This window comes from Dromiciops gliroides, chromosome 2 (assembly GCF_019393635.1).
Source record: "Dromiciops gliroides isolate mDroGli1 chromosome 2, mDroGli1.pri, whole genome shotgun sequence".
Classification (NCBI taxonomy): domain Eukaryota; kingdom Metazoa; phylum Chordata; class Mammalia; order Microbiotheria; family Microbiotheriidae; genus Dromiciops; species Dromiciops gliroides.
This window is the reverse complement of record NC_057862.1, coordinates 185973599-186001080: the sequence shown is the minus strand read 5'-3', so window position 1 is coordinate 186001080 and position 27482 is coordinate 185973599. Positions and strand designations below refer to the sequence as shown.

The window sequence follows — 27482 nt, the reverse complement described above, 5'->3', positions numbered from 1 at the left end:
ATTAACAAAAAAATTTATACGTATATTACATCTTATGTATATGAAGGGTAGAATGGCTTAGTGGATAGAGAGTTGGCCTTGGAGTCAGAAAAACCTGTGTTCAAATCTTTGATGTAACATGTATTGGTTGTGTGACTGAGGATAAATGATTCAATCTCTCAGTGCCCTAGTCAACTCTCTAAAACTGTATTATGGATACATTTCCAAACTGCATTGATGGAGGGAGTTTCCATATCAGGAATTCCTTACAAAGCCAAAGTCATAGGTGAAGAAGCCTTTGTATGTAAACATATTGTAGATATGAGATATACACACATATATCAGCATGCATTTATTAAATACCTACTATGTACTAGGTACTGTGCTAGGCACTATGGATACAAATACCAATAATAAAACTATCTTATCTATCTCTACTCACAAGGAGTTTATAGTGTCTTTGTTTTATGTTTGTTTCATGAGAATTAAAAAGCATCCACTAGATGTTCTTTAATCACTAAAATGAATTTGGCCTGGTCATTCACAAAGGAAAAACAAAATGGATGAAAAATGTTATCCAGGTTGCAGCATTCATTTAGATGGATTGCCTAATTGAGCTTATCCATCAGTTTAAGCAGACAATATGGATATTCAAAGAACTGAACCCAGAGTTGGAAAGGAAGAAAGCAGGCCAAACTAATTTCAGGAATTTGTTAAGGTCCTTTAATGACTCCAGATTTCCCATGAGAACAAAGGCTTATCCTCTTAATATTAACATTCTGCTGGTGTTTCCATATGGCAATAAGATGTGGAATTCAAAAGTCTCCGAAGAAATAAAAATCAATATCACATAAGGCAATGAAAAGGTGCATAGTGGATAAGAGTAGGCTGCAAGCTATGAGCAACTCTGAAGAACAGAAATAAAAGATACCATTAAGGAATTTTATGTTAAGAGTATGTGATCTGGTCATGTGTAAGGGTGACAGATACAGATGGACAGCCAGAATGCTCCACTGATATCTTCAAAGTTTCAGGAGAAACACAAGAAGTCCTTCACCACATTGAGTGGACCCCTTGTAACTTATTGGAGGGACATAAGATAGGTCATCATGATTGTTTTGTGATCTGCCACATTCATGGGAACCTCTGACCTGATAAGATCACAGATCCATTGGAATTTTTGAGTATACATCTATGCATCATACTCAGATGCTTGTATTATATAGAGCACAATATACATTGCATATAATATATAGATAGCTAATATATCAAAGCATTTAAAAAGGTGTTGATTTCTTCCCCCAGCACTAGCAGTTTCCACTATAAGTAAGACATCCTCCTTTCCATTAATGACATGTCTTGTTGTCATTTTAAGATAATCTTCATGTCAAGTGACTTTTAAACTGTCAGCTAACTTGTTCTAACTTGTAAGTCTATCTTCCTTCATTTGTCTGATCCTGGGGCAAAATTTCTGAATATAAAGATATCAGATAAACCTTTCAAAATCTTACAAATAGGATTTATTTTTGGTATTACTATATTTTAAGAATGCATAAATACCAAAGAAGATAGCATTCTTATGAGCTTGGGCATCATTTCAAGCTGACCATTATGTAAAGAGCCAACTTGATATTTTTCCTCCATTTAGTCCAAAGTTCTAATCCTTACTGCCATAAGTAGAAGACAAGGATATTATTACTAATTAATGGTCAAGAAGAGCAGATGAAACTTATCTAAAAAAATTCACCTGTGATAACTTTTTTTTTGTCTTTTCATGAAAGAAAAAAGGACAGCAGCTTTTTTTGAACTTAGAGATTTGCTCTATTTATTTAAAATTCAAAGCAAAACCCACTTTTGTAAACAGCTCAATTCAACTGCTTGATCACTGATGAATCTGGATCCATCTTATTTCATTCACCATATACCTGGTCCTCGCTGATCAATGGTGACTGACTATCCATTCCTACTACTTCTAATGTTGTCTTTATAATTATTGTTATCATAATGATATGGGAAGCAGTCTGGTACAGGAGAAAAACCCTAAATCTGGAGGCTAAGGTCTTAAGTTTGAATCCTGGCTCTGATATTTACTACCTATTTGACCTTTTGCAAGTCACTTAACCTCAGTTTCCCTATTTGTAAAATGAGAGTGTTTACTAGATGATGCTCCCTTTCAGTTCTACATCTATGACCTTTTAAATAATTATTGGAAAGTTTTTAATATCACCACAGAAATGTACAAATAATAAAAAGGTGGAGGCAGCTAGGTGGCACAGTAGATAGAGCACTGGCCCTGGAGTCAGAAGGACCTGAGTTGAAATCCAGCCTCAGACACTTAACACTTATTGGCTGTGTGACCCTGGGCAAGTCATTTAACCTCGATTGCCTCACCAAAAAAAAAAAAAGGTGGCTAGTCACATGCAAGGGTGGGCCATGACCAATGATAGCTCCTCAATTCCACTGGTATTGACACAAATCAAATGATTGCCTGAAGGGTTCACCAACATACTACCAATACATTGGGTAGAGCCCCTATGGTAGACTTATAGGAATATATTGGCAATAATCGCACAGGATGAGTAAATATGATAGATTTCAAACTGTATTGCTAGAGAGAGTAACCATATTGATAAAACTATAAATCTAGAGTATTGAATTATTTATTTATTTATTTTAGTGAGGCAATTGGGGTTAAGTGACTTGCCCAGGGTCACACAGCTAGTAAGTATTAAGTGTCTGAGGCCAGATTTGAACTCAGGTCCTCCTGACTCCAGGACCAGTGCTCTATCCACTGCGCCACCTAGCCATCCCAAATATTGAATTATTAACGGTAATATTAATAATAAAATAAAATGGAACTCTTACGGCCCTCCATCAAATCTTCTGTTCTCAAAAGTTATACCCCAAAACCACATTTTTCTAGGATGCTAAAAAGATTCCATATATGGGTTTAGTAATGAGTTGTGTGCCTAGGACCCAAGGACCAGTGTAGCTATGAGGTGATTAATATTTTTGGTCCCAATAAGAGATCATCTTCCAAGTTATGGAAGGGTTATGATTTTTGTCGGTGGAAATAAGTACCTACATTGATGAAAGCAAGGATTTTTTAAAGAAATAATAATAGATTATATTTATATAGTACTACATGTCATTGCTCCTTATAGCAACAGGATAAGATAAAAATGAGAAAACTGTAGCTCAAGAGGTGAAGTGGCTTGCCTAAGGTTCTGACTTTTCCAGTAAGTCAACAACATTGATGGACTAGTCTCCAGTAGTAAACTAATGTAATGGAAAAAATATAAGACTAGGAGTAGGACAACCAATTAAGTGTCAGAAGGAAGATTAAAACCCACATTTCTCTAGACCTCAAGTCTATCACTCCACCATAATGTCTTTCAATTATAGTGACAATTACTAGCTGTATGAGTCTTAGCAAAGCATTTGATCTCTCTGAGACTCAATTTCTTAACTGTAAAGAGACTAACACTTGGACTACCTGCCTCATGCAGTTGTTTTAAGGAAAACACTTAATAAAGAACCATAGAATAAATAGATAGAAAAGTTGATCTGGGAAATAGATAGATTAGATTAGAAAGACTTGTAAGAAAATATATCTAGCAGTCTAGTTTTTGATAAAAAAAAGAAAATAGAATACTGGGGGAAAACCTTTCAACAAGAACTGAGACAACCAGGCACACATAGTATGCACAGAATGCACACAGATTGGCATAGCTTAGAAGGCATGGTCCTCAGGCCTCCTGATTGCCCCCCATTATTTCCCTCACTAGATCTTCACTTAGCCCCCACCCCTCCATGCTTCTGTCTTGTTGGGTTCATAGAATACTGGTAGCCCACAGAGATCTTTGGGGGAGCAGTAAAGTCTAGTATAAGCATGAAGATGGAATAGTTTCCTGTTGGCCTTTGCATCCCTGGTACCTAGCACAGGTCATGGCATGTGGTGGGTTCTTAATAATGGCTTGTGTAAGAAATAATTCAGACAGGGATGAGGAATTATTACATTACAGGCATGGAGAAAAGGCCTGTGGGAATGCACACATGTAGTAAATAGAATGCAGAGTTTGAGGAACAACAAATAGCTTTGCCTGGATTGTTGTTCATGAAGGGAAATTGTCACATGGTAGTTAGGAAACCAGAATACTATCACCAAAGAGAAAAGAGAAGACAAGATGCAAGCCATTGCCACCCTTATTGAGAAGCAGGTATAGATCAAGGTAAAGCCCAAGATGGTGTCAGAAGAGGAGCAGCCCTGTTGGCTTAGTATGCCAGTGCAACAGGGGATGGTTCAATTACTACACAATGAATACTGTTTTTCAAAAATCTGTTTTGAAACACCAATTTGGAGGATATTTGGAATACTCACAGATTGGAGTGAGATTCACTCTAGTATGAGTTTCAGAGGAAGGAAGAATGGGGCAAATGATAAAAGGAGAAAGAAAACTGGATAACACATTGTAATATCTGGTTCCCTTCTTTGTCTTCTTGGACTTGATGAAAGAAAGAACTGGTCTTGTATATGGTATGTATTTTGGGAAAATGAGAAAAGTCTTGGTATTTTTACCAATATATTTCCTCACTTGTTTATACAGGCAATCAAAAAAAATCACAGATGTTTAATTATAAAATATGCTATGTAATTGTGTTGTTGATCAGAGGCATCAAACTTGGCTTGTAAAACTCCTTTGTGCTAGTTAAACCAGATTATAATATAATTGAGCAATGTTTAATAAATAAAAATAAAATACAACATAGATGATATAAATTTGTGGTTTTCTCAGTTAATATGCCACTCCTCAGGGACCTTTTTTCTATTTGAGTTTGACACCACTGGTGTAGATAGCACTGAATTACTGATAACCAGAGTCTAAACCAAAGATCTGAGAAGAAATGACTTATAATAAATTCCTGTGACTTTTCTCTTAATCATTTGAAAACATTTATCTTTCTCTTCTTCCTTGGCCATAAAACCAGCTTACATACATACATAGTTTTTATACCTAGAATACCTAGGAGTGGAATGGATCCTAGTCTCCCAAATGGGCTGTAAAATGAAAGGTATTTTGAAGAAGCAGTCAGTTCTAAATGTGAAGATTATATAGAACAAGTATGACTTGGAAAAAAAAATACAAGAAGAAACTTCCAATACATCCCTTTGCAAAGATCAGAGGTCAACATGTGTTGGATATAGAACATATTTTCAGACTTCTAAAAATCTGTTTTTCAGTTATGCTTTTTTTTCTCTTTCTTTTTTTTCCTCTTTAAAAATGTTATATGTGGGGCAGCTAGGTGGCACAGTGGATAAGGCACCAGCCCTGGATTCAGTAGTACCTGAGTTCAAATCTGGCCTCAGACACTTAACACTTACTAGCTGTGTGACTCTGGGCAAGTCACTTAACCCCAATAGCCTCACCAAAGAAAAAAAATGTTATATGTGACGAGTCTTTGTAAGAAAAAGGGGGAGAAACACTGGAAAACCCCAATAACTTTTAGAAACCTGTTTAGTAATTTGGAAGAAAATTGATATAGATCAGCAACTTATACCATACCACAATAAATCCCAAAAGGACAAATGGGTTAAATGGAAGAGTTGCACTATTAGAAAGAAGAATGGAGAATTGTGTTATAGTTGTGAATAAAGAATTCATAACCAATCACAAAATAAAGAATACTATAAAAGATAAAGTGGGCTATTTCAGTAATAGAAAAATTTAAATCATTTGCAAAAATATCTACAAATGAACTAGAATAAAAATAAAATAGAAGTATGAAAATGTTTTTGTATAAAATTTCTAGCATTCAAAACCTAAAAAGTATTGGCATAAATCGGTAAGAATAACAGTTATTCCCAATAGAAAAGTTGTCAAATGAGATGAACAATCAGTTCTTGAAAGAAAAATCACAAGCCATCAAAATCATCTTAAAAGGTGTTCAAAATCACTAGTAATCAGGAAGCAGTATCACCTCATACCCATTAAATTGGCAATGTTGGTAAAAGATAAGGAAAGAAATCATTGTGGATAGACATGAAAGAAATTGGGAGCACATTAACTGCTGGTAGGGCTATAAATTTGTCTAAGCATTTTGGAAAATTATTTGTGATTAAGAAAGAGAAGTTACACAGTTATTCATACTGCTTGACTCATTAATCCCCCTACTTTCCATAGCAACTTGAGAAACTGTCTTTTAAGATTTAGAGGAATTTTACCTCAAATAATTCATTGACAATGAAAGTATAGATAGATAGATTGATCAATCAATCAATCAATCAATTGATAGATAGACAGACTCTCATACTCTTAGGTCTTTAAGTTGCAGGGTGTAATTAGCAATTCAAAGTGCATATGTAACCACTATTCATGGTGGACCTGAAAAGCAGTCTATATGCCTACTTTGGAACTTGAGTGGATACTGTTCTTTAGAGACTCATAGACCACTCAAGTTCCAAAGTAGGCAATAGAACCATATCTGTTTCACTGAATGTCTAAAAGTGCTAAGGCTTACCTTGGAGACTTCGGGGACTCCCACATGACAGTACTGAGAAGGAAGTATAGCTTTTTTCAAATATGACAGTATCCTCATTTCTATTTAGTATGCTATTCCTAAGAAGCTGGGTGTGTCCATTCTCACCACAGGAAGACCTAGAGCTATGTTTATCAATACATTGTATATCCTTGTTAAATGTTTGGTTATGCTTTTGTTTGCTATAGTTCTTGTGTTGCCTCATTGATTCAATATGACAAAATCTAACCCCTGGACAAGGAACAAAATCTATAACAGCACTATCTGTAATAACAAAAAGGGATAGAGATAGGCACAATGACAGGGATAGGAGAAAAGATAGGGATAGGAATAGGGCAAGGTACTAGACCTGTGATTTCATTAGAAGAGAGAACTATACAATAACAAAATGAGAAACTTTAATAACTAGAAACAGGGGCAGCTAGGTGGTGCAGTGGATAGAGCACCGGCCCTGGAGTCAGGAGTACCTGAGTTAAAATCTGGCCTCAGACACTTAACACTTACTAGCTGTGTGACCCTGGGCAAGTCACTTAACCCCCAATTGCCTCACTAAAAAAAAACCCAAAAAACTAGAAACAAAATTTATACTCCCCAGATCATAGCATGTAAACCTAATAGAGTATGATTATTCCATAAGATATGAGAAATATGAAGAATTCAAACAGGATACTAAGGTTGAGATAAAATGTATTAGAAGTAAATATTCTGGAGTTTAGTTTTAAATAATCAAATGTAGAAATATAGAAAAGGAAGACATGGCTAAATAGCAAATCATATGAAACAGACCCAAGAGTTTAGCTAAGGAGAACTTCAATATGAGGTAGCTACTAAAACAAAACAAAACAAAAACTAGTGTCATCTTCAACTCCATTTATAGAAGTATGATATCCAGAACCTAGATGACAATAGCCCAATTGTGCTCCAAATTGATCTGACTGCATCAGGAAGTTCATGTACAGTACCAGGGCCTCACACTTTAGAAAGAACATTCAAAAACTGAAGACTAAGTAGAATGGTGAGAGAACCTGAAACCCTTTCACACAAGCTTAAGTTGAAGGAATTGTGAATCATGAACTGGGATAAGAGAAAAGTTAGATAAAGCAAGATAGTCCTACTTGTAACACTGTCAGACTGAAGACTGACCACATTCCAGAAGGCAACAGCAGAAGGCCTGTGAAGGCAAATTTTGGTGTAATAACAATAAAAACCAGCCAGGGGCAAACATGATAAACAGCCTGTATATTCATAGGATTTCTTGGTCAGTAGAACCTTCTAGAGCTAGTCCCAACATTGCAGAAAGATACTGAGTTTTTATTTGTATGTAAGCTTGGTATCAGTCAATTGCGAAACACACAGAAATGCTTTGTAATAGTTGTATCTGTGGTCTAGCTTGGGCTATTTCCCATTAGACACAAAGGTCAAGCACCCATTCCAATGTCCATGATCCAACTTAACTTGTATCACACTTGGTTGTTCTGAAAGCTGAAATTGCAGAAATTAAAACTTGTTGATTTTCATCTCTTTTGGTCAGAAGTACAAGTTCTTTCTTGGCAAGTACATTACTGTTCCTCTGAGGTTAAAATGTTTTATTGGAGTGCTCTGGTTCCTTTATATTCTTAAGACCATTGGTTGGACCAATATGCTTCCTCTGTTCTGCAAAGTACTAGAACACTGCTAGTTCAAGGTAAAAATTACTCCTTTGTTTTTATACATGTACAATCATGATATTTGATAAGGATAATAGACAAGATCAGCCTTTCTATTTTAATGACTCCTGGCCCTATGTATGTTCTTACAGCAAAGGAAAAGAGGTGTGTCTCTATGTGTGTACTGAAGAGAGACTGAGACCTCTAAGTTTTCTCCTAAGGCTCACCAGGGACTTGTGGATAATTTGCAGGCAATTTGTATCCCCTTTTCCTGCAGGACTAAACCTCAGATGTAATTTCTGCAGTTGTCAATCACGTTTTGTGTCCCACAGACCATTCTGCTAAGAACATAGCACATGTGCTGAGGGTTTTCTCACATTTATAAATCTGAGAACTGATGGGAATTATGTCTATGGTATATGTAGTTCCTTTAAGGGGGAAAGAAACAAGAAAATGAGGCAGAAAATCAAGTCTTTCCTTAATAAGCGCTTCTTTCAACATACACTGGATTCACACGTCAGAAAGAGATTAACTCTAAGTCTCTTCATTAAAAAAAAAAAATGCTCTCTTTAGCCATCCCACTGAGTTGGACTTTCAAAAGTATGGCAAAGTGCCAGTTTGGATTTACAACCATTCCCCTTCTTTATGATTAATGGGAAGAGAGTTAGAGAAAGAAGCTCCTGTTGAGACAAGTATATGGATTATTTAAATAATAATAATATACTGCTTTCTTTTGGGAAACCCAAAATATCTATCATAGTTAGCCCATTTGTCCTCATGGTATCTCCAAGTGGGATTATTATACCCATTTTACATATGGGAAAACTGAGGAATAGAAAAAATGAAGTAGTATACACCAAATCACATAGAAAATTCCACAGACTCCTCAGACAGCACTCTATCCACTAGACTTCATTTTAAAATCCAGGCCTAGGCAAATGCTATATTTCTACACCCGCTTGTTATTACTATTTTTAAAAAAAGTTTGTTGATTTATCTTGCTTTTCATCTGGGCTTTTCAAGTGATATATCTATAATCAGGAGGTGACTTTTCACATGATTTGTCTCATGAACTGGTCCTTGAAAGAAGACACTGCTTGGCTGGCAAGAGAACAGGCCCTTCCTAGGATTTTAGCAATGTGCAACAATTCAGGCCACATGAGAGTGATATAATGGACCGACCTCCAACAAGGCAGAGATTTCTGTGACTGATTGACAGCTTTCCTGTGCACTCTGTTCACATGGCTATGATTGAAATCATGCCAGGGAGCCTCCTGCCATGAACGCATTCTGTCAGTCAACACTTTGACATAGGAGCCAGAAAGTATTTCTAGGGTGGCTACCAGTAATGTCTGAACACTCAGATCATTATAGAACTTGATACAGAGAGCAACTGTTCTTCACTGACCAGGACATAGTCATGCTGCATGCCACTCACGGTGCCAATGAGATTTAGGTTTCAGCTTCACTTTCACACACATACACAAAGGTTTAAGTTGGGATAGGAATGGAAGGGATTTAAGGTGGGGGAAAGCATTTATGTCCTAGGGAAAAGCTCTACATGTTTTCCTGAAACATGTAGAAAATAGCTTTTATCCAAAACACTTAGAAATTTTAAATATAAATGAATGAGAAATGAATAACCTTAATGTTTTTGAAACATATGTGAAGTATTTAACTTTAAACAAACTTGATAGATTAAAATGGTTTTAATAGAAGATCTTTTAGGGAGAAATTATTTCCTTTACAGAAAGATTATTTGCTTTATTTATTTATTTATTTTGCGGGGCAATGGGGGCTAAGTGACTTGCCCAGGGTCACACAGGTAGTAAGTGTCAAGTGTTTGAGGCCAGATTTGAACTTGGGTTCTCCTGAATCCAGGGCTAGTGCTTTAGCCACTGTGCCACCTAGCTGCCCCCTATTTGCTTTATTTTTCAAAATGTTATCTTGCTTTTATTCATGTCTTTTGATTTCATACACATTAATTTCTGTATATATCCCTCCCTTCTATCCTAATTTGAATGTTATCTCTTATTAGAAATATTTTAAAAGAAAGAAAAATCAATTAAGCAAAAGTATCTACATATCTATATTAGCTGTATCCTATGTGCATGCGATATATCACTATTCACTACTCTTGCAGTAAAGGGAGGTTGATACATGTTTTAATCCCTCTTAAAACTAAGTTGTTAAAATTATAGTGCATTTAGTTTCACTCTTTTGTTCTTTTCTTTAATATTATTGCAGTCATTGTATATTACTTTTCTGTTCATTCAGCATCTGTTAATGTGTCTTTCTGTGCTTTTCTGAATTTTTCCTATTTATGGTTTTTAATGGCACCACAATATTACATTCTGTTTATGTAAATTTGTTTACCAATGTGCCACTCAACAGGCATCTGCTTTGCTTCTAGTTACATTAATTTTATATTCAAAAAGAATGCTATACATTAATGGCTGTGGGTTTGTTGTGTCTGAATCCTGAGATTGTAATAGAATCTGACACACAGATAGCAAATATTTTGTGCCTTAAGATTGCCTTCTGTATTCCAATAGAAAGCAAACTTTTTGAGAGACTGTCATTTTTATGTTTATGTCCCCAAAGTCTAGACTTATATACAGTGAACATTTAATGTTTACTTGAATTGAATAAACACTTTTTCACAAATGATCATTTTATTCATATCAATATATAAAGTATCATGTGAAAATAAATGGCCTAGAGACAATGCCATAAGAAGATCTTTTGGAGGAGCTTGGAAGAACTGAAGAAAAGACTTAGGGAGGGGGACATGAAATCTGCCTTCAATTATTTGAAAGACTGTTACCTAGAAAATGGAATAGATATTTTCTGCTTAAGAGCAGAACTAAGGGGGCAGCTAGGTAGAGCAGTGGATAAAGCACTGGCCCTGGATTCAGGAGGACCTGAGTTTAAACCTGGCCTCAGACACTTGACACTTACTAGCTGTGTGACCCTGGACAAGTCACTTAACCCCCATTGCCCTGACTAAAAAAGAAAAAAAAAAAGAGCAGACCTAAGAATAGTAGTTGTGGTATTCAAAGATAAAGATTTAGGCTTTATGTTCAAAGGCCCTCATTTTGTTGTTGTTGTTGTTTTGGGGTGAGGCAATTGGGGTTAAGTGACTTGCCCAGGGTCACACAGCTAGTAAGTGTCAAGTGTCCAAGGCTGAATTTGAATTCAGGTCCTCCTGAATCCAGGGCCGGTGCTCTATCCATTTTGCTACCTAGCTGGCCCGATTTAGGCTTTATGTGAAGGAAAAATTTCCTAAAAGTTAGAACTGACCCAAAATGGAATGGGCAGCTTTATAAAGTGATAAGATTCCTTCTCACTAGACTTTGAGGAAAAGCTAGACTCTCTTGGGTATGTCGTAAAGGGTTTTCTTATTATGACATTTTCTGGAGTTCCCATTCACTGTAATTAAAATTGCCAATGTTAATATTGTGTTAGCAGTCAAACATGGCTGAAGTGTTTGGCAATGGGGCCTGTCCTAGAAGATTGAAAAAAAGAAAATAATCAACTGCCTGGTATTGATTAGATTCCTCCAAATACACACACACACACACACACACACACACACACACACGTATGTATATGGAAGAATCTGAGATATATATACACACACACACACACACACACACGTGTGTGTGTATTAGTATGCATATGTGTATGTATATTTCTACTTCTATGTTCATGTGTTGTGTGCCCTGGTAGAACATAACTTCTCTTAAGTTTGGGACTTTGTATCACTAGTGCCAAGCACAGGATCCAGCTTTGTTGTTGTGGTACAGTTGTTGAGCTGTGTCTCATTCTTTTTGACCCCATTTGGGGTTTTCTTGGCAAAGATACTGCAGTAGTTTGCCATTTCCTTCTCCAACTCATTTTGCAGATGAGGATATTGAGGCAAACGGGGTTAAGTTCCATGCCCAACATCACACAGCTTGTGTCTGAGACTGGATTTTAATTCAGATCTTCCTGACTCTGGGTCTGGTGCTCTATCCACTGAGTCATTGTTGAGTTGGAACACTATTAAATGTGAACAGACAGGACAGTCAAAATGCTCTAGAGCACTGTTTTTTTTTTGTTGTTGTTGTTGTTGTTTGGGTTTTTTGGTATATCGTAGATTTGTTTGACATATCAAGTTCAAATTCAAAACCTTCTAAAAGTTAAAATAATTCAGTCTTGGTTCTTGCCACTTATACCTTGTATGCATGTATTTATCTATATGTTGTGTCCACATTATTATGTGAGCTCTTGAGGCTAGGGACTGTGTTTTTGCCTCTCTTTGTAACTGCAGTTCCTTTCACATAGTAAGTGCTTAGTAAATATTTGTTGACTGAATGACTTGTAAACGATGCAGTGTTCCTGAACTATGTTCTGCAAAACCCTATTGTAAATTGAGGTGCCATCAGAAAATATGTGTTGATATTTTTCTATACAAAAGATTAAATATGAAATAAATACAATTCTAGGTTCCACGTAACAATTTTCAGTATAAAAATGTGTTTAGTTTGTATCTATTTTGCTTCAAAGTTTCTTTAAATATTGAGCTTTCCTCTTCCCCCCTTTTATATAGCTAGAATTAAGAATAATTACAAAAAGGTTAACTGTAAAAGGTGGGATTTTAGTTGGACTTAAGGTCCCTTTGAGTTCTGAGGTTCTGTAATTCTGTGAAATATATTAGTAACAGAATTTCAGAGTTGGAAGAGACCTGAGAAATCTGCCAGTCAAGCAGCATTTATTAAGCACCTATTAAATATCAGGTGTTGTGGTAATTGCTATCACCTAGTCCTGATGCACAAATACCCTCTGCAGCATAATTAATAGGTAATTTTTAAAAACATCACTTGAAAGAACTTACTATGTTATAAGACAGCACATTCAATTTCTAGAAAGGCCTAGTTTTTATTTCAAAAGTACATCCTTATTGTAAAGCTTGTATAAACAAAAGTTGAGAACTATCTTTACATGTAACGGAAAAAATAAAATACCTTATACATTAAAAAAAAAAAGTACATCCTTATACAAAACCTATATCTATTTCCCAGGAACTTTCACCTATTATCTTTAGTTTTGCCACCAACATGATTTTCAATAAATCTAATCCTTCTTCCACATGACAGTTGATCAAATATTTGAAGACAGCTTTAGAGTATCCTTATGTCTTCTGTTTTTCAGGCTAAATAATCAAGGGTCTTCTATATAATATCATTTCTAGTTTCCTGTGTAATGCAGTGGAAAAAATGTAGGTTTTAGAGTATAAGGTCTGGGCAGCTGGGTGGTACAGTGGATAAAGCACCAGCCCTGGATTCAGGAGGACCTGAGTTCAAATCCAGTTTCAGACACTTGACACTTACTAGCTATGTGACCCTGGACAAGTCACTTAACCCTCATTGCCCTGCCAAAAACAAATAAGGGTATAAGGTCCTAAGTTCAAAACTGGCTTTTTGCTACCTGAATTACCTTGGGCAAGTCATTTAACATTTCTGAGGACTCATTTACTTCATTTGCAAAATGAGAAGTTTGGATTATATAACCTCTAAGGTTATGATTCTATCATCCTAAATGCCCTCATTTTGATTCATTTCAGACTATTGATGTCCTGTTTTAATTATAGCACCCAGAGTGAACATAATAATCCAGATGGGTCTGACAAGTTTATATTATGTTAACTCATTCTGGATGCTTTATATCAATTACCGTAGCACAAAATTGAATTTATACTTTTTAAAAGTAATATCACACTGTTTATTTGAGCCTTGAGGTCATTTAAAAAACATTAATTGATATTAACCTATGTTTCTCCTACCATATATTCTTTTTTTTTCTTTTTTAGTGAGGCAATTGGGGTTAAGTGACTTGCCAAGGGTCACATAGCTAGTAAGTGTCAAGTGTCTGAGGCCGGATTTGAACTCAGGTCCTCCTGAATCCAGGGCCAGTGCTATATCCACTGTACCACCTAGCTGCCCCACCATATACTTTTTTAATTGATTTTCTTAACTTGTGTAGTTAATTTTCTTAAATTTAATAAAAGACTCTATATTTATTTTGTTAAATTTGTTAAATTTGGCCTTTGAGATATTTTTAAATCTTGTGCCAATCATTACCGAATATGTTAATTATCCCCTTCATCTTGGGGTATTCTGTACATTTAATTGATTTGACATTGTTGACTTCATAAAAATAAATTATAAAAATATTGATCAAGTACCTGTGAGGCCCTATAGACAAGCCTCTCCAGGTTGATATCAATCTAACCCTCTGAGTCTTCTTAAGAACTAGTTATAAATCTTCCTAACTATACTCATGCTGCCCAAAGGTTATCATTACATACTTGTCATTTAACCTTAGTTTACTTATCTAAAAAAAAAGACAATAATAATCCTATATACATATACATACTATACACACATACATATATACTCATAGATGCATACAGCATAAATACATACATGTATGCATAATAAACCTACTTCCCAGGTTATTGTAAGGAACAAATGAATTTGTGTGCATAAAAAGCTTAACCTTAAAGTATATGCAAATGTAAGCTGTCTTTATAATATTATTATTGTCAAAGCTTTGCTGAAATTCAGATCCACTATGAATGTGATACACTCCTAATTTACTAGTCTGGTAACCCTGTCCAAAAAAAAATGGTGTCTGACCTAATTTGTCTTAGAGAATCTATGCCAATAATTACACATTCTGCCATAAACATAATATCTGGCTTCCATGATGCATCCAAATTATTCAGTTCAACTAATCAATAAATATTTAAGTGCCTTTGATATGCAAGGGCATATGCTAGGCAATGCTAGACACATATCAGAAGAGGTCCCAGTCATGAGCCACTTCATTTTAAAATTGACTTTCAGTGTTTATCTTTCTCTTCCTCAATAACCACTGTCCCACTGTGGAGGTAATTCTGTTCTAAGATCCTATTCCCCTGATTGGTAACTGACTGTCCATACCAATATTTCAGGACAGACCCCAGCCATGTTCTACTTCATTCCCCACAAGTATATTACATATTTCTCCTCCTTATTCTCAACAGCCACCTTGCCTAGACTATCATATGTATCCTCTTCCCCTGTACTCCTTTCTATACCATTTTTTCTCTTGGCTTTATCTATTAGAATGTAATATCCTTGAAGGCAGCAAGGGCTGTCTTTTAAAAATAATATTTGCATCCTCCATACTTAGCACAGTGCCTGCCATTTAGAAATCACTTAGTAAATGTTTTCTCTCTCTCTCTCTCCTTCCTTCCTTCCTTCTACCCATCCATCCATCTACCCATCCATCTATCCATCCATCCATCCATCCATCATCTATCTATCTATCTATCTATCTATCTATCTATCTATCTATCTATCTATCTATCTATCTATCTGTCTACTTAATACAGAACCAGTTCTCATTGGAGCTTCCAGTCTTACAGGAGAAAGGATATAGACACAAATACTAATATAAATTAAGTGCAAAGATCTATGAGGAATTTGAGGAAGGAGAGAGAGTATTTGACTAAGGGAGTGAAGGAAGTCATTTTGGAAATGGCATTTGAAGTGTCCTTGAAGACAACAAATAGAAATTGGGGTAGGAGGGAATACTTTCCAGGCATGAGGGACAAGCAACAAGAACAAGCATGGAGACAAGAGAAGTCAGAAAGAATGAAGAATGAGAGCAGAAAGCAGAGAGAAATTAAGTTTTTTTTTTTTAATTTTTATTTATTAATTTAGTTTTGACACTTCATATAAGCCCCCACAAACTTCTAATTTAATTTACCACAATAAATAAGAAATCAAGTAAAACAACATAAAAGAAATAATTACAAACTTAAAGTTTAGTCATTTTCTATTTGTTAAAAGAAAAGGCCAAAGAAAGTTTTAGGTGCCTCAACCCAAATATAAGGGGAGTCTATGGGACTTTCCACTGAGGAATGATGCATTAGTTGTGGCTAAATACCCAATAAAAAGACTAGAAATGTGTCAATTATTCTATTCATATTAATCTGACAGTCTCAAAAAAGAATAATTACATCTTTTCAGATCTAACTTCCTAGTCTCTTTACTGAACTCCAATATTTTATTATCAGTTGTCTATTGTATATCACCAACCAATTTATAAATCCCAATTGGTATCTCAAACAATGGGTGCAGGGAACCAATCTGAAGCAAGACTGGTTTATAATGGGTGCTGCTATTCCTGGGACTCAGATTTACTTGTTTAGTAGCATCTGGTCTGTGGTTCATATTGGTTGAATGAGTCTTCTTGACAAAATTTCCTTCCTTCCGTGATGCTATGGGTCTAAGTTGGTAGCAGGATGATTGGTCTGAAGTATATTCTTGGGCTCAGGGTCCTTGCTAGGAGGAGAAATGGTGGTTAAGGTTTTGGCAGTGGTTTGACACAACTGGGACATGCTTCATATCACCTTTCCATCAGATTACCTGCTTCTCCAGTTAAGATGGTTTGATAGTAGTTGGTCAGCAACTGATGGTGATGGTTTCAATATTTTGTTCACGTGTTTATTGATTACAATCTAAATGCATCAGAGTCTACAAAAGATGTATTTAAATTTCTGCCTCTATATATTTATGAGTTCTTTGCATCCTAACATTTAGGAAGTTTTTTTGATTTTTTTACAACTCATAGAGAAGCAGGAGAAATATAAATTTATTCATTGAAAATCTAAATAAATTCTTGATAGATCTATTAAATCCAGTCTTAAAGTTTTTCAAATGTTTCATTATTTATTGAATTTAGTCAGGCTTTATTAATCTAGAATTAACATCTTACTAACTAAATTTTTAAAAAATTACAGCTATTTTTTCTTTGAGAAGACGCTCATATATGTGAGAGTTGGAATAATGCCCCCTGCTGGGAAGAACATTTTGTGAGCTCTGACCTGAGGACATAGCCATATGACTTTAGCGTCCTGGAAGTTACATCTATAGAACCACCTGTGGGACTTGTCAATTAGAGCTACCAGCCAATTAGCTTGGAGCTATGTGTTTGTGGACAGCCCTGTTTCCTACTGGAGAGGAAGTTTCTGGAAGGAGGAAGGAGCAAGCGAGCTCTCTTAACCCAGGACCTTGTTTTGAGTGGAGCTGAGATGCTGGCTCCCTGAGATAGATAGATGAAGGAATCTTGGCCTCTTTCTCTCGCCTCACCAAGTTCTTATGCTCCTTAATAAATACTTGAAAGTCTAAATTCTTGCTAAAGCTTATAATTTATGGTGACCACTCAATAGATTTTTAGATAGTTTAGCTAGAATTTTAGCCACCATACAGATAGCAACTTTACATATAATTATAAATATTTTTGAATATTTGTATTAACTTATTATATATTGCACCTTTAATAATCATATTATTTCTTACTTTTCTTTGTTAATGTCATTAATGTTTATTATTGCTTTCTCTTGAATCATGACCACTATTCCTACTTTCTTGGAGTCATCTAAAGCCTTATAGATTTTATTCTAATCCTTCCCTTTTAATCTGTATGAATATCTATGATTTAGATGTGTTTCCTATATACAACAAATTTGGGAGTTTTACTTTCAAAGCCATTGACAAATACATCTTATTAACAGTCAATATTGTAATCTTTTATGCTCATTTTTTCATCTATTATATTCTGTTATACATTTTCCCCTGTTTTTATCAGCAAAGGGTAATATGCTGCTGTTGTATTTTTACAGTCTTATTATATCCCTTGCATTAACATGAAATGATCACCCCTCCTTTACTAACAGCAAACACAGCTAAAACTATGTTAGTTTGTAACAATCCATTCTTAATAATCCTGACTCTACTTTCAGGCCCGCACTAAAGATAAAACCCAGGATTCTATTTTTATTGATAAAATTTCTTTCTCCCCTCAACCCTTTTCTCCACAAAGCACAGCTAAGAGTGTAGTTTAGGAATCAACTTCTATTTACCAACCCACATATATGTGACTGATTAATCTTTGCTTGTGGTATCTGATTCCAAAAAATATTATTTCACTTCTTTAGATTATATCATATTCTTTTTTTTTTTTGCAGGGCAATTGGGGTTAAATGACTTGCCCAGGGTCACACAGGTAGTAAGTGTTAAGTGTCTGAGGCCGGATTTGAACTCAGGTACTCCTGACTCCAGGGCCAGTGCTCTATCCACTGTGTCACCTAGATGCTCCCAGTGTATTCTTTTCATAACATCTTTCCTCAATTTCCTAGGCAGTGTTTTTTTTTCTTCCAGTTGTGAGAATAAAATTGGATATTAGATCATAAATCTCCCCTACTTAACTTTTCCCTAATTTATCTCCCAGACTAGTAAATGGAAGAAGCTTCTGGTTTTCTAGATAGAGCCTTTTTCTAGAGCAAGATTCCATTCCCTTCAGAAGTGTTTCTCTAGCATCTTTTAATCTTTGGAAATCCCTATCATTATTATAATTCCACTCTGGATCCTTTAGAGGCCATTCCACATCGGCCTTACCTTTCGCAACAAGGGCATTTCCTGCTGAGATAATATCTGTAATCTCAGTTGGGGACAGTAAAGTTTCCAAAAGGCAAGTAACATCAGCCCAACTGGGTTGATATGCATTAAATATAGTCCTTAACTGTGAAATTACAGTGTTTGGATTTTTCTCAAAACTAGGGATGATTGATTTCCATGCACTCAAGTCACTTGGTCTAAAGGGGCTATGTTTTCTGACTTGAATTGGCACTCCCTTTTTACTATGTTCTATAGCTTCCTGCAGAGGGAGTAGTTTCTGCTGATCTGATTCTAAACTTGGATCATCTCTAGTAGAAACAGCCATTTTGAGGACTCTCTCCATATGTGAGAATTTCCCCCATATTATAACAATGATAATAACAAAAAAAATAAAATCCTTACAGTGATGCCTTTACTAGGTGTGATTTAAAATATACAATAGCTATATGATAACCTCCTGATAGTTTGTTTAACATTTAATCATCCTTTGCTTCTTTTTCACATATCATTTTTGATTACATAATTTAGATTTTTGCTGTTTGGTCAATTTGCACATCAAAGGACCCCTCCAGTTCTTTTTTTTTTTCTTTAAATGAAAAATGAAAATTTCTGATCTTAACTGATTTTTTTTTCTTTATGCTGGCATGTGCTAGGATAAATAATACTGGGATGTAGGTGAAGTTCTTTTGCTTTTCAGTGTATTGGAATCCAATCTCTTTCTTCATTTTTGTCCTGGTTGAGCAGTCTTGTACAATTTGAATAGTTGCTTTTTGGTACATAAAATGTTTCCTCTTATCTACAAATGATTCTCTTTTGACACTGATACTCTTGGAAATTGTGATTTCTACTTTTGGGTGAATTAATCTTATGGTTTTTCTCTGGCTTCAACCTTTGAATTCTATAAAATTTCACTTTGACCTCTTTCTAATGCTTCTTGGTATTTTAAAAAATGATTTATTTTGGTAAATAAGAATTCCCAAATTGTTTCACTGAGATCTCTCCTTTATCTCTGTTGCTTTTATTTTTAAGGTCTTCTAGTTTTGCAATAAAATTTTTTTTCTGTTTTTTCCCCCTTGCATCTTTTAATTTTTTCACTTTGTCTGAGTCACTCAGCATATCAGACACTCCTTTGTTTCACTAGGATCGTATTCCTTCATGTTGTCAGTGTCAATTCTCATATTGATCATTTAAATTCTTGAATGATTTTATTTTCAATTTTATAGAAGCCAGATTTTCCTTCATCTCATTATGATTTTAAATCATTATAGAGGTCCTTATGTTACATCAATGATTTAATCTATACTTGTAGTTTGTGTTTTTCAGATTTTTCTTTCCTTGTGGAAATTTTTCCACTTTTTTTGCACTGTAGAATTTATTTCTTTATTATAGTAGGACTTCTATTTAACCTTTTCATTTCTTTAAACTTTAAGGGTTGTCTGTAAGAATTTCCTTCCTTTCTCCTAATTGCTTGTTATCAGTCTTTGATTTTATTTTGTGCACTTATTGTTGCTTGGTGGTAATGTAGAGGAACTGAGATTTGTCATGACCATTTGCTCTGACATATTTCTGGAAATGTTCCAGAGCATATAGAGGCTGCATATAGAGGAAAGTATGCTATGCTTGGAATTGGAGGACCCTGGTTGAAATCCTTGTTCTGACAGTTACTTCTTACATGACTTTGAGCAATTTGATTAACCCCTCTGGACCTCAATTTCCTTATCTGTAAAATAAAGGGGTCAAAATCAATGTTGTCTAAGGTTTCTTCCTATTTTTAATCTATGATCCCCTGATTTTACTTCATTGTTACTGAGACATAGAACACAGGAAGGTGAATATTGTATATATGAGATAAGTCTAGAAAAATAGGTTAAAATCAGACTGTGGAATACTTTGAATGTTATGGTCAGGAATTAATGCATTATATAGTAATCAAGGAAGAGCTACTGATGGCTTTTGAATAGAGAGACCTTATTGGATTAGACTGCTTGGGTACAAGTATATAGCTTGGATTCTAGGAGCTAGGCTGAATTCAGGAAGACCAATTAGAAGGCTTTTTGATCTAACTTTCACAACTTTAAGTGTGAATTGATATAACAATTCAATTATTAAAAAGAACAACAGGGGGCAGCTAGGTGGCGCAGTGGACACTTACTAGCTGTGTGACCTTGGGCAAGTCACTTAACCCTCATTACCCCACCCCCCCAAAAAAAAGGAATGACAGAAAAAATAAGAAAAAATTCTGTAATGTGTTGCCTGAAGAAAGGCTATTATAGCTGTCTCAGTAAGAAAAGATTATGTTTGGAATTAGGGTAGTTGCAGTGAGAATGGGAAAGAGGTACCAGAAGTAAGAGATATAGAAGAAACAGTAAGACTTGACGTTTGCTCTAAATGTTGGGACTGAGTTACATAAAGGAGAAAAAATGGACCCATTATGTGCTTAAGAGACTAGGAGGATGGTGGTCTTATGAATAGAAAAGTTAGGTAATGGAATAGATTTGAAGGGAAGGCAATTAGTATTCTAAAGATGACAAAATTTGAGGTACCCAGAGGGAATCCAGTTATAGACATCTAGTAACTAGTTGCAAAAAGAGAACTGGAGCCCTGGGTATTGTATCAATAGAGGCAGTAATTGAAGTCATAGAAGTGGATGAAATTCTCAAGGGAGATATTAGCTGTGTGATCCTGGGTAAGTCACTTAATCCTCATTGCTCTGCTTCTCTCCCCCCCCCCCCAAAAGAAAGAAAGAAAGAAAAAAAATTCTCAAGGGAGAGTATTTAGAGAGAAAAGAGTGCCTAAAATGGTTTGAAAAAACCTATGTCTAAATGGTCACACTAAGGTCACTTATGACCTTAAAGAAAACTGTCTCAGTGGAGTGGTTTCATAACACTGCTATGACAGAGAAGTTTTCCACAGTCTAGTCCTCTTAAAATGATGTTTACCCCTTGATTTCCCCAATGATTTACTTTTTGTTGCTTGATATTTTTTAAATGATAAAAATGGAATTCTGAAGAGTAAAACTATCAAAAGCATTTTGGCTTTTCATGATAGTTTTAAAATAATGGAGTAGCCAGTATATGTTTCTTCTTCTTCTTCTTTTATATTTTAAAAATAGTTTGGCTATATGCTAGACCCACACTCAAAACACTGTCAGACTTTGATTCTGGGTATAACATCTAACTGTATATCTATTGCCTGAGATTTGACTGAGCTATAACTAGAGAGGCTTGTTACCAGAGACACTTGGCCAAAAAAAGATGAATAATTTTGCCAATATTAACTCATGAAATAGTCTCCTATATGCCTAAATGGATTTCAACTTGTGCCAATGTAAGGAATAGCTACATGTAAGAAGTTGCAAATCTTTATAAATATTGAAATATGTACTTAATAAATGTCTTTGGAGGATGGGAATAACCATGAGATATTAAGACAGTTTTTCAGTTTATAAGAGTGGCTTTTAGCTTTATGCAAATGCATTTTACTTATTTGTCTTAACTATTTTTTCTGATGGCTTTATAGATAAATATTTTATTTCTTAAAGATAATACTTGCATTTCCTTGAAGTAGGTCATAGTCACTTTACAGATGAGAAAAGTGAACTAAAGAGAAATTCACTGATCTGTGGAAGAGTCACAGTGGATTTTTGAGGGAGCCAGGCCTGGAATTCAAGGCTATTGATTTTCATAGAATTTCAACATGAACAAACCCAATGGAAGTTTTCATCAATTAGCAAGATTTCCTGAAAAGGAAGAGCTTTTATAGTGAGTGGGAAAATGGTGTGAGGTAGGCAATTCTTGAACCTGACTCTCAACAGAATTGTCTCAAAGAGGGAATAATATACACATTTGCTTGAGTATAGAAATCTGTATTACCCTATAGGGAAGTTTGAGGGGAAGGGAATAAGAGGATAGATTAAGGAAGGTAGTGATCAGAATCAAAGCAGACTTTTGAGAAGGCTTTGGGGAAAGAATGAGAGAGAGAGAGAGAGAGAGAGAGAGAGAGAGAGAGAGAAAGAGAGAGAGAGAGAGAAAGGATAAAGAGCAAAAAATAGGATGGAAAGATATAGCAATTATAATGATGAATATGAATGGGAAAAATTCACCCATAAAATGGAAGCAGAGAGCAGAAAGGATTAAAAAGTAAAATCCAACAGTATATTGTTTACAGGAAATATCCTTAAAACAAAGAGACACATGCAGAATAAAACAAAGGGGAAAACAGAATCCATTATGCTTAAGCTGAGCTAAAAAAAGGGGGGGAAGGTAGCTGTCATGATCTCAGACAAATAAAAAGGAAATATAGAACTAATTAAAAGAGATAAGTAGGAAAACTACCGTTTGCTAGTACCATAGCCAATGAAGTAACATCAATACTAAATTAATATGCACCAAATGGCAAAGCATCGAAATTCTTGTTTTGTTTTTGTTTTTGTTTTTGTTTTTTTTGTGGGACAATGAGGGTTAAGTGACTTGCCCAGGGTCACACAGCTAGTAAGTGTCAAGTGCCTGAGGCCAGATTTGAACTCGGGTCCTCCTGAATCCAGGGCCAGTGCTTTATCCACTGTACCACCTAGCTGCCCCACCCTCCAAATTCTTAAGGAAAAAGTTAAATGAATTAAAGGAGGAAAAAGACAGAAAAATTACACTAGTGGGAAACTTCAACTCTCCCCTCTCAGAGCTAGGTAAATTTAACCATAAAATAAACAAGAAAGAAGTTAAGGAGATGAATAGAATTTTAGAAAAGTTAGATATTCTAGCCCTGTGAAGAAAATTGAGACTAGAAAAGAATACATGTTTCCTAGCTGTACATGGTATTTTCACAAAAACTGACCATGAATTAGGACATAAAAACTTTACATTCAAATGCAGAAAGGCAAAAATATTAAATGTATCTTTTCCAGACCATACTACAATAAAAATTACATTCAATAAAAAGCTGTGGAAGCATAGATTAAAAATTAATTGGAAATGAAATAATCTAATCTAAAATCTTGAATAGGTCAAAGAACAAATAATAGAAATGAGCATTAATTTCATTAAAGAGAATGTCAATAATGAGACAACATACCAATACTAATGGGATGCAGGCAAAGCAGGGAAAATATGTCTCTAAATGCTTACTAAACCAAAATAGAGAAAGAACAGATCAATAAATTGGGCATGCAAGTAAAAAAAAAAAACTAGAAAAGAACAAATAAAAAATCCTTAATTAAACATCAAATTGGAAATCCTGAAAATCAAGGGAAAGATTAACAAAATCAAAAGTTAAAAAACTATTAAATTAATAAATAAAATTAGGTGCTGGTTTTATGTAAACAACAACAAAAATAAAATAGATAAACCATTGTTTAATTTGATTTTTAAAAAGAAAGAAGAAAACCAAATTACCAGTATTGGAAATTAAAAGGGTAAATTAAAAACTAGTGAAGATGAAGTTAAAGCAATTATTAGAAGCTGTTTTGCTCAGTTATATGTTAACAATATCAAGTGAATTGGATGAATATTTACAGAAATATAAATTTCCCAGTTTAACAAAAGAGGAAATAAAATACTTAAATAATCCTCTCTTAGAAAAAGAAATTGAACAGACCATTTATGAGTGCCCTAAGGAAAAAAATACCTAGGACCAGATGGATTCTCAAATGAACTCTACTCAACATTTAAAAAACAATTAATTCCAATACTATATAAACTATTTGGAAAAAATAGGCAGAGAAGTCTTACTAAATTCCCTTTATGACACAAATGCAGTACTGATACCTAAACCAAAAAGAGCAAAAACAGAAAGAAAACAATAGACCAATTTCCCTGATTAATATTGATGAAAAAAATTTAAATAACATACTAGCAAGAAGATTATAACAATATATCACAAAAGAGAGGGCAGCTAGGTGGCACAGTGGATAAAGCACCAGCCCTGGATTCAGGAGGACCTGAGCTCAAATCAGGCCTGAGACACTTGACACTTACTAGCTGTGTGATCCTGGGCAAGTCACTTAACCCTCATTGCCCTGCAAAAATTAAACACACACACACACACATATACACAGATATATACATACACACACATATATCTATATATGCATATAGATATATAGATATAGGTATATCTATCACGAAATATTTACCAGGTGGAATTTATACTAGGAATGCAGGGCTTGTTCAATATTAGGAAAACTATCAGCATAATTGACCACATCAATAAAAAAAAATCAGAAATCATATGATTATCTCAATAGATGTAGAAAAAGCTTTTGGCAAAATACAATATTCATTCCTATTAAAAACACTAGGAAGCATAGGAATAAATGGAGCTTTCCTTAAAATAATAAGTAGTATCTATCTAAAACCATCAGCAAGCCTTTTCTGTAATGGGGATTAGCTAGAAACCTTACCAATAAGATTAGCAGTGAAGCAAGGATACCCATTATCAGCTCTATTATTCAATATTGTACTAGAAATGAAAATAAGAAAAGAAAATTAAATTGAAGGAATTAGAATAGGCAACAAGGAAACAAAACTGTCACTCTTTGCAGATGATATATGGTATACTTAGAGAATCCTAGAGCATCAAGTAAAAAAAAACTAGTTCAAATAACTGACAATTTTAGCAAAGTTATAAGATATACAATAAGCCTACACAAATAATCAGCTTTTCTATATTTTACAAATAAGGGTCAGCAGGAAGAGAGAGAGTAAGACATTTCACTTAAAGTAACTGCAGACAATATAAAATACCTGGGAGTCTATCTCCCAAGACAAACCCAAGAACTAGATGAACATAATTACAAAGCACTTTTTACAGAAAATCAGATCTGAACAATTGTAGAAATATACCATATGCCACAAAAAGGGTGATATCACAAGCAAATTCAGGGAGGATGGAATATTTTACCTGTTAGATCTATAGATAAGGGAAAAAGTTGTGACCACACAAGTAATAAAGAACTTTAATTGATGGAAAATGTATAATTTTGAATATATTAAATTAAAAAGGTTTTGCACAAAACAATCAGTGCAGCCAAGATTACAAGGAAAGCAGGAAACTAGGGGGAATTTTTTTTACATTTTTCTCTAATAATGGCCTCATTTCTCTAGTGTATAGAGGACTGAGTCAAATTTGTAAGAATACAAGCCATCCCCTAATTAATACGAACCGGTAGCTTTCAGAAGAAGAAATCAAAGATATCTGTAGGCATATGAAAAAGATGCTCTAAATCATTCTTGAGAAAGCCAAATTAAAACAACTCTGAGGTGGCACCTCTCAACTATTAGATGGGCTAATATGAGAGAAAAGGAAATTGGCAAATGTTAGAGGGTATGTGGAAAAATTGGGACATGAATACACTGTTGATGGAATTATCAATTTTTCCAATCATTCTGGAGAACAATTTGGAACTATGCCCAATGGGCTATAAAACTGTCCATAACTTTTAACCTGACAATATCACTACTAGCTCTCTATCCCAAAGAGATCAAAGGAAAAGGAAGATGACTTATGTGTACAAAAATATTTATAGCAGGTCTTTTTGTTGAGGCAAAAATTAGAAATTGATGGGATGCCCATCAATTGGGGAATGGCAAAAGAAATTGTGGTATATGATTGTGATGGTATCCTATTTTGCTATAAGAAATGACATGCTGGGGGCAGCTAGGTGGCGCAGTGGATAAAGCATCAGCCCTGGATTCATGAGGACCCAAGTTCAAATCTGGCCTCACACACTTGGCACTCACTAGCTTTGTGACCCTGGGCAAGTCACTTAGCCTCCATTGCCTTGCCAAAAAAAAAAAAGGAAGAAAAGAAAAGAAAAGAAAGGAAAAGAAAAGAAAAGAAAAAGAAATGACATACAGGATGCTTTCAGAGAAACCTGGAAAGATTTTTATGGACTAATTTAAAATGAAGTGAGAAGAACCAGGGGAATATTATACACAGTAACTGCAATATTGTATGATGATTAACTGTAAATGACATAGTTATTCTGAGCAATACAATAATCCATGACAATTCTGAAGGACTTATGGTGAAAAATCCTATCCACCTCCAGAGAAAGAACCAATGAATTCTGAATGCAAATTAAAGCATACTTTTTAATTTTATTTTTAAAACTTTCTTTTCCTTTGCAACATGAAATTATGTTTTTCATAACTATATATATATATATTCTGTATAAAATTGTTTTCATTCTCAAGGAGGTACTAGGGAAAGTGGAAGAGAATTTAGAACTCAAAGTTTTAAAAAGTGAATACTAAATTTTTTTACAGATAATTGAGAAAAATTAATTAAGAAAAAAATGGTGTTTGAAGTTGGTGCTAGGCTTTTGGGGTATCTAGTACATATGTGTAATTCCCCCAGGTTTCGAGGTCAGGGAATTAGCCAAAGGAAATGCTTGACAAAATGGGAGCCTGGGTCCTTCACTCATATGGTCAAATATTTTGAGCCAGAAGGGATGCTAGATTTTATAGATGAGAAAGCACTTAGAGAGTTTAAAAATTTTCCCCATGTTCACAAAGCTAGTAAGTTTCATAGGTGAGATTGGAACTCAAGTCTTCATGAATCCAAATACAATGTTTCATCCACTAGATCTACTACCTCTGTCCATAGGCATTTTCATCAAAAGTGTTTCTTGCACTAATAATTCCTCAAAATATAAATGCAAATACAACCTCAATTCATCAATTTGATATTTGTCCTTTCCAGCTTTGAACATTAATTAATGTGCCTTCATTTGTATAGAAAAAGAGCTAGAAGATTCAAGCTATGATTAAAAAAAAACATTCACAAAGTGCATTTTCATCTATGGTGAAAGGGAGTAATCCAATTATTTTGC

At 34.7% G+C, this 27482-nt stretch overlaps 1 protein-coding gene across 1 annotated transcript in view; it reads right to left on the bottom strand.

Annotated features, from left to right (window-relative positions):
* CDIN1 (CDAN1 interacting nuclease 1) overlaps positions 1-6593 on the bottom strand; it is a 295396-nt gene extending 288803 nt beyond the window's left edge. The window contains exon 1 of the mRNA XM_043987895.1: positions 6499-6593. Coding sequence (XP_043843830.1) covers positions 6499-6524 — 26 coding nt within the window. The 5' untranslated portion in view covers positions 6525-6593. The remainder of the gene's footprint in view (positions 1-6498) is intronic.
* Between the last annotated feature and the right edge of the window lie 20889 nt (positions 6594-27482).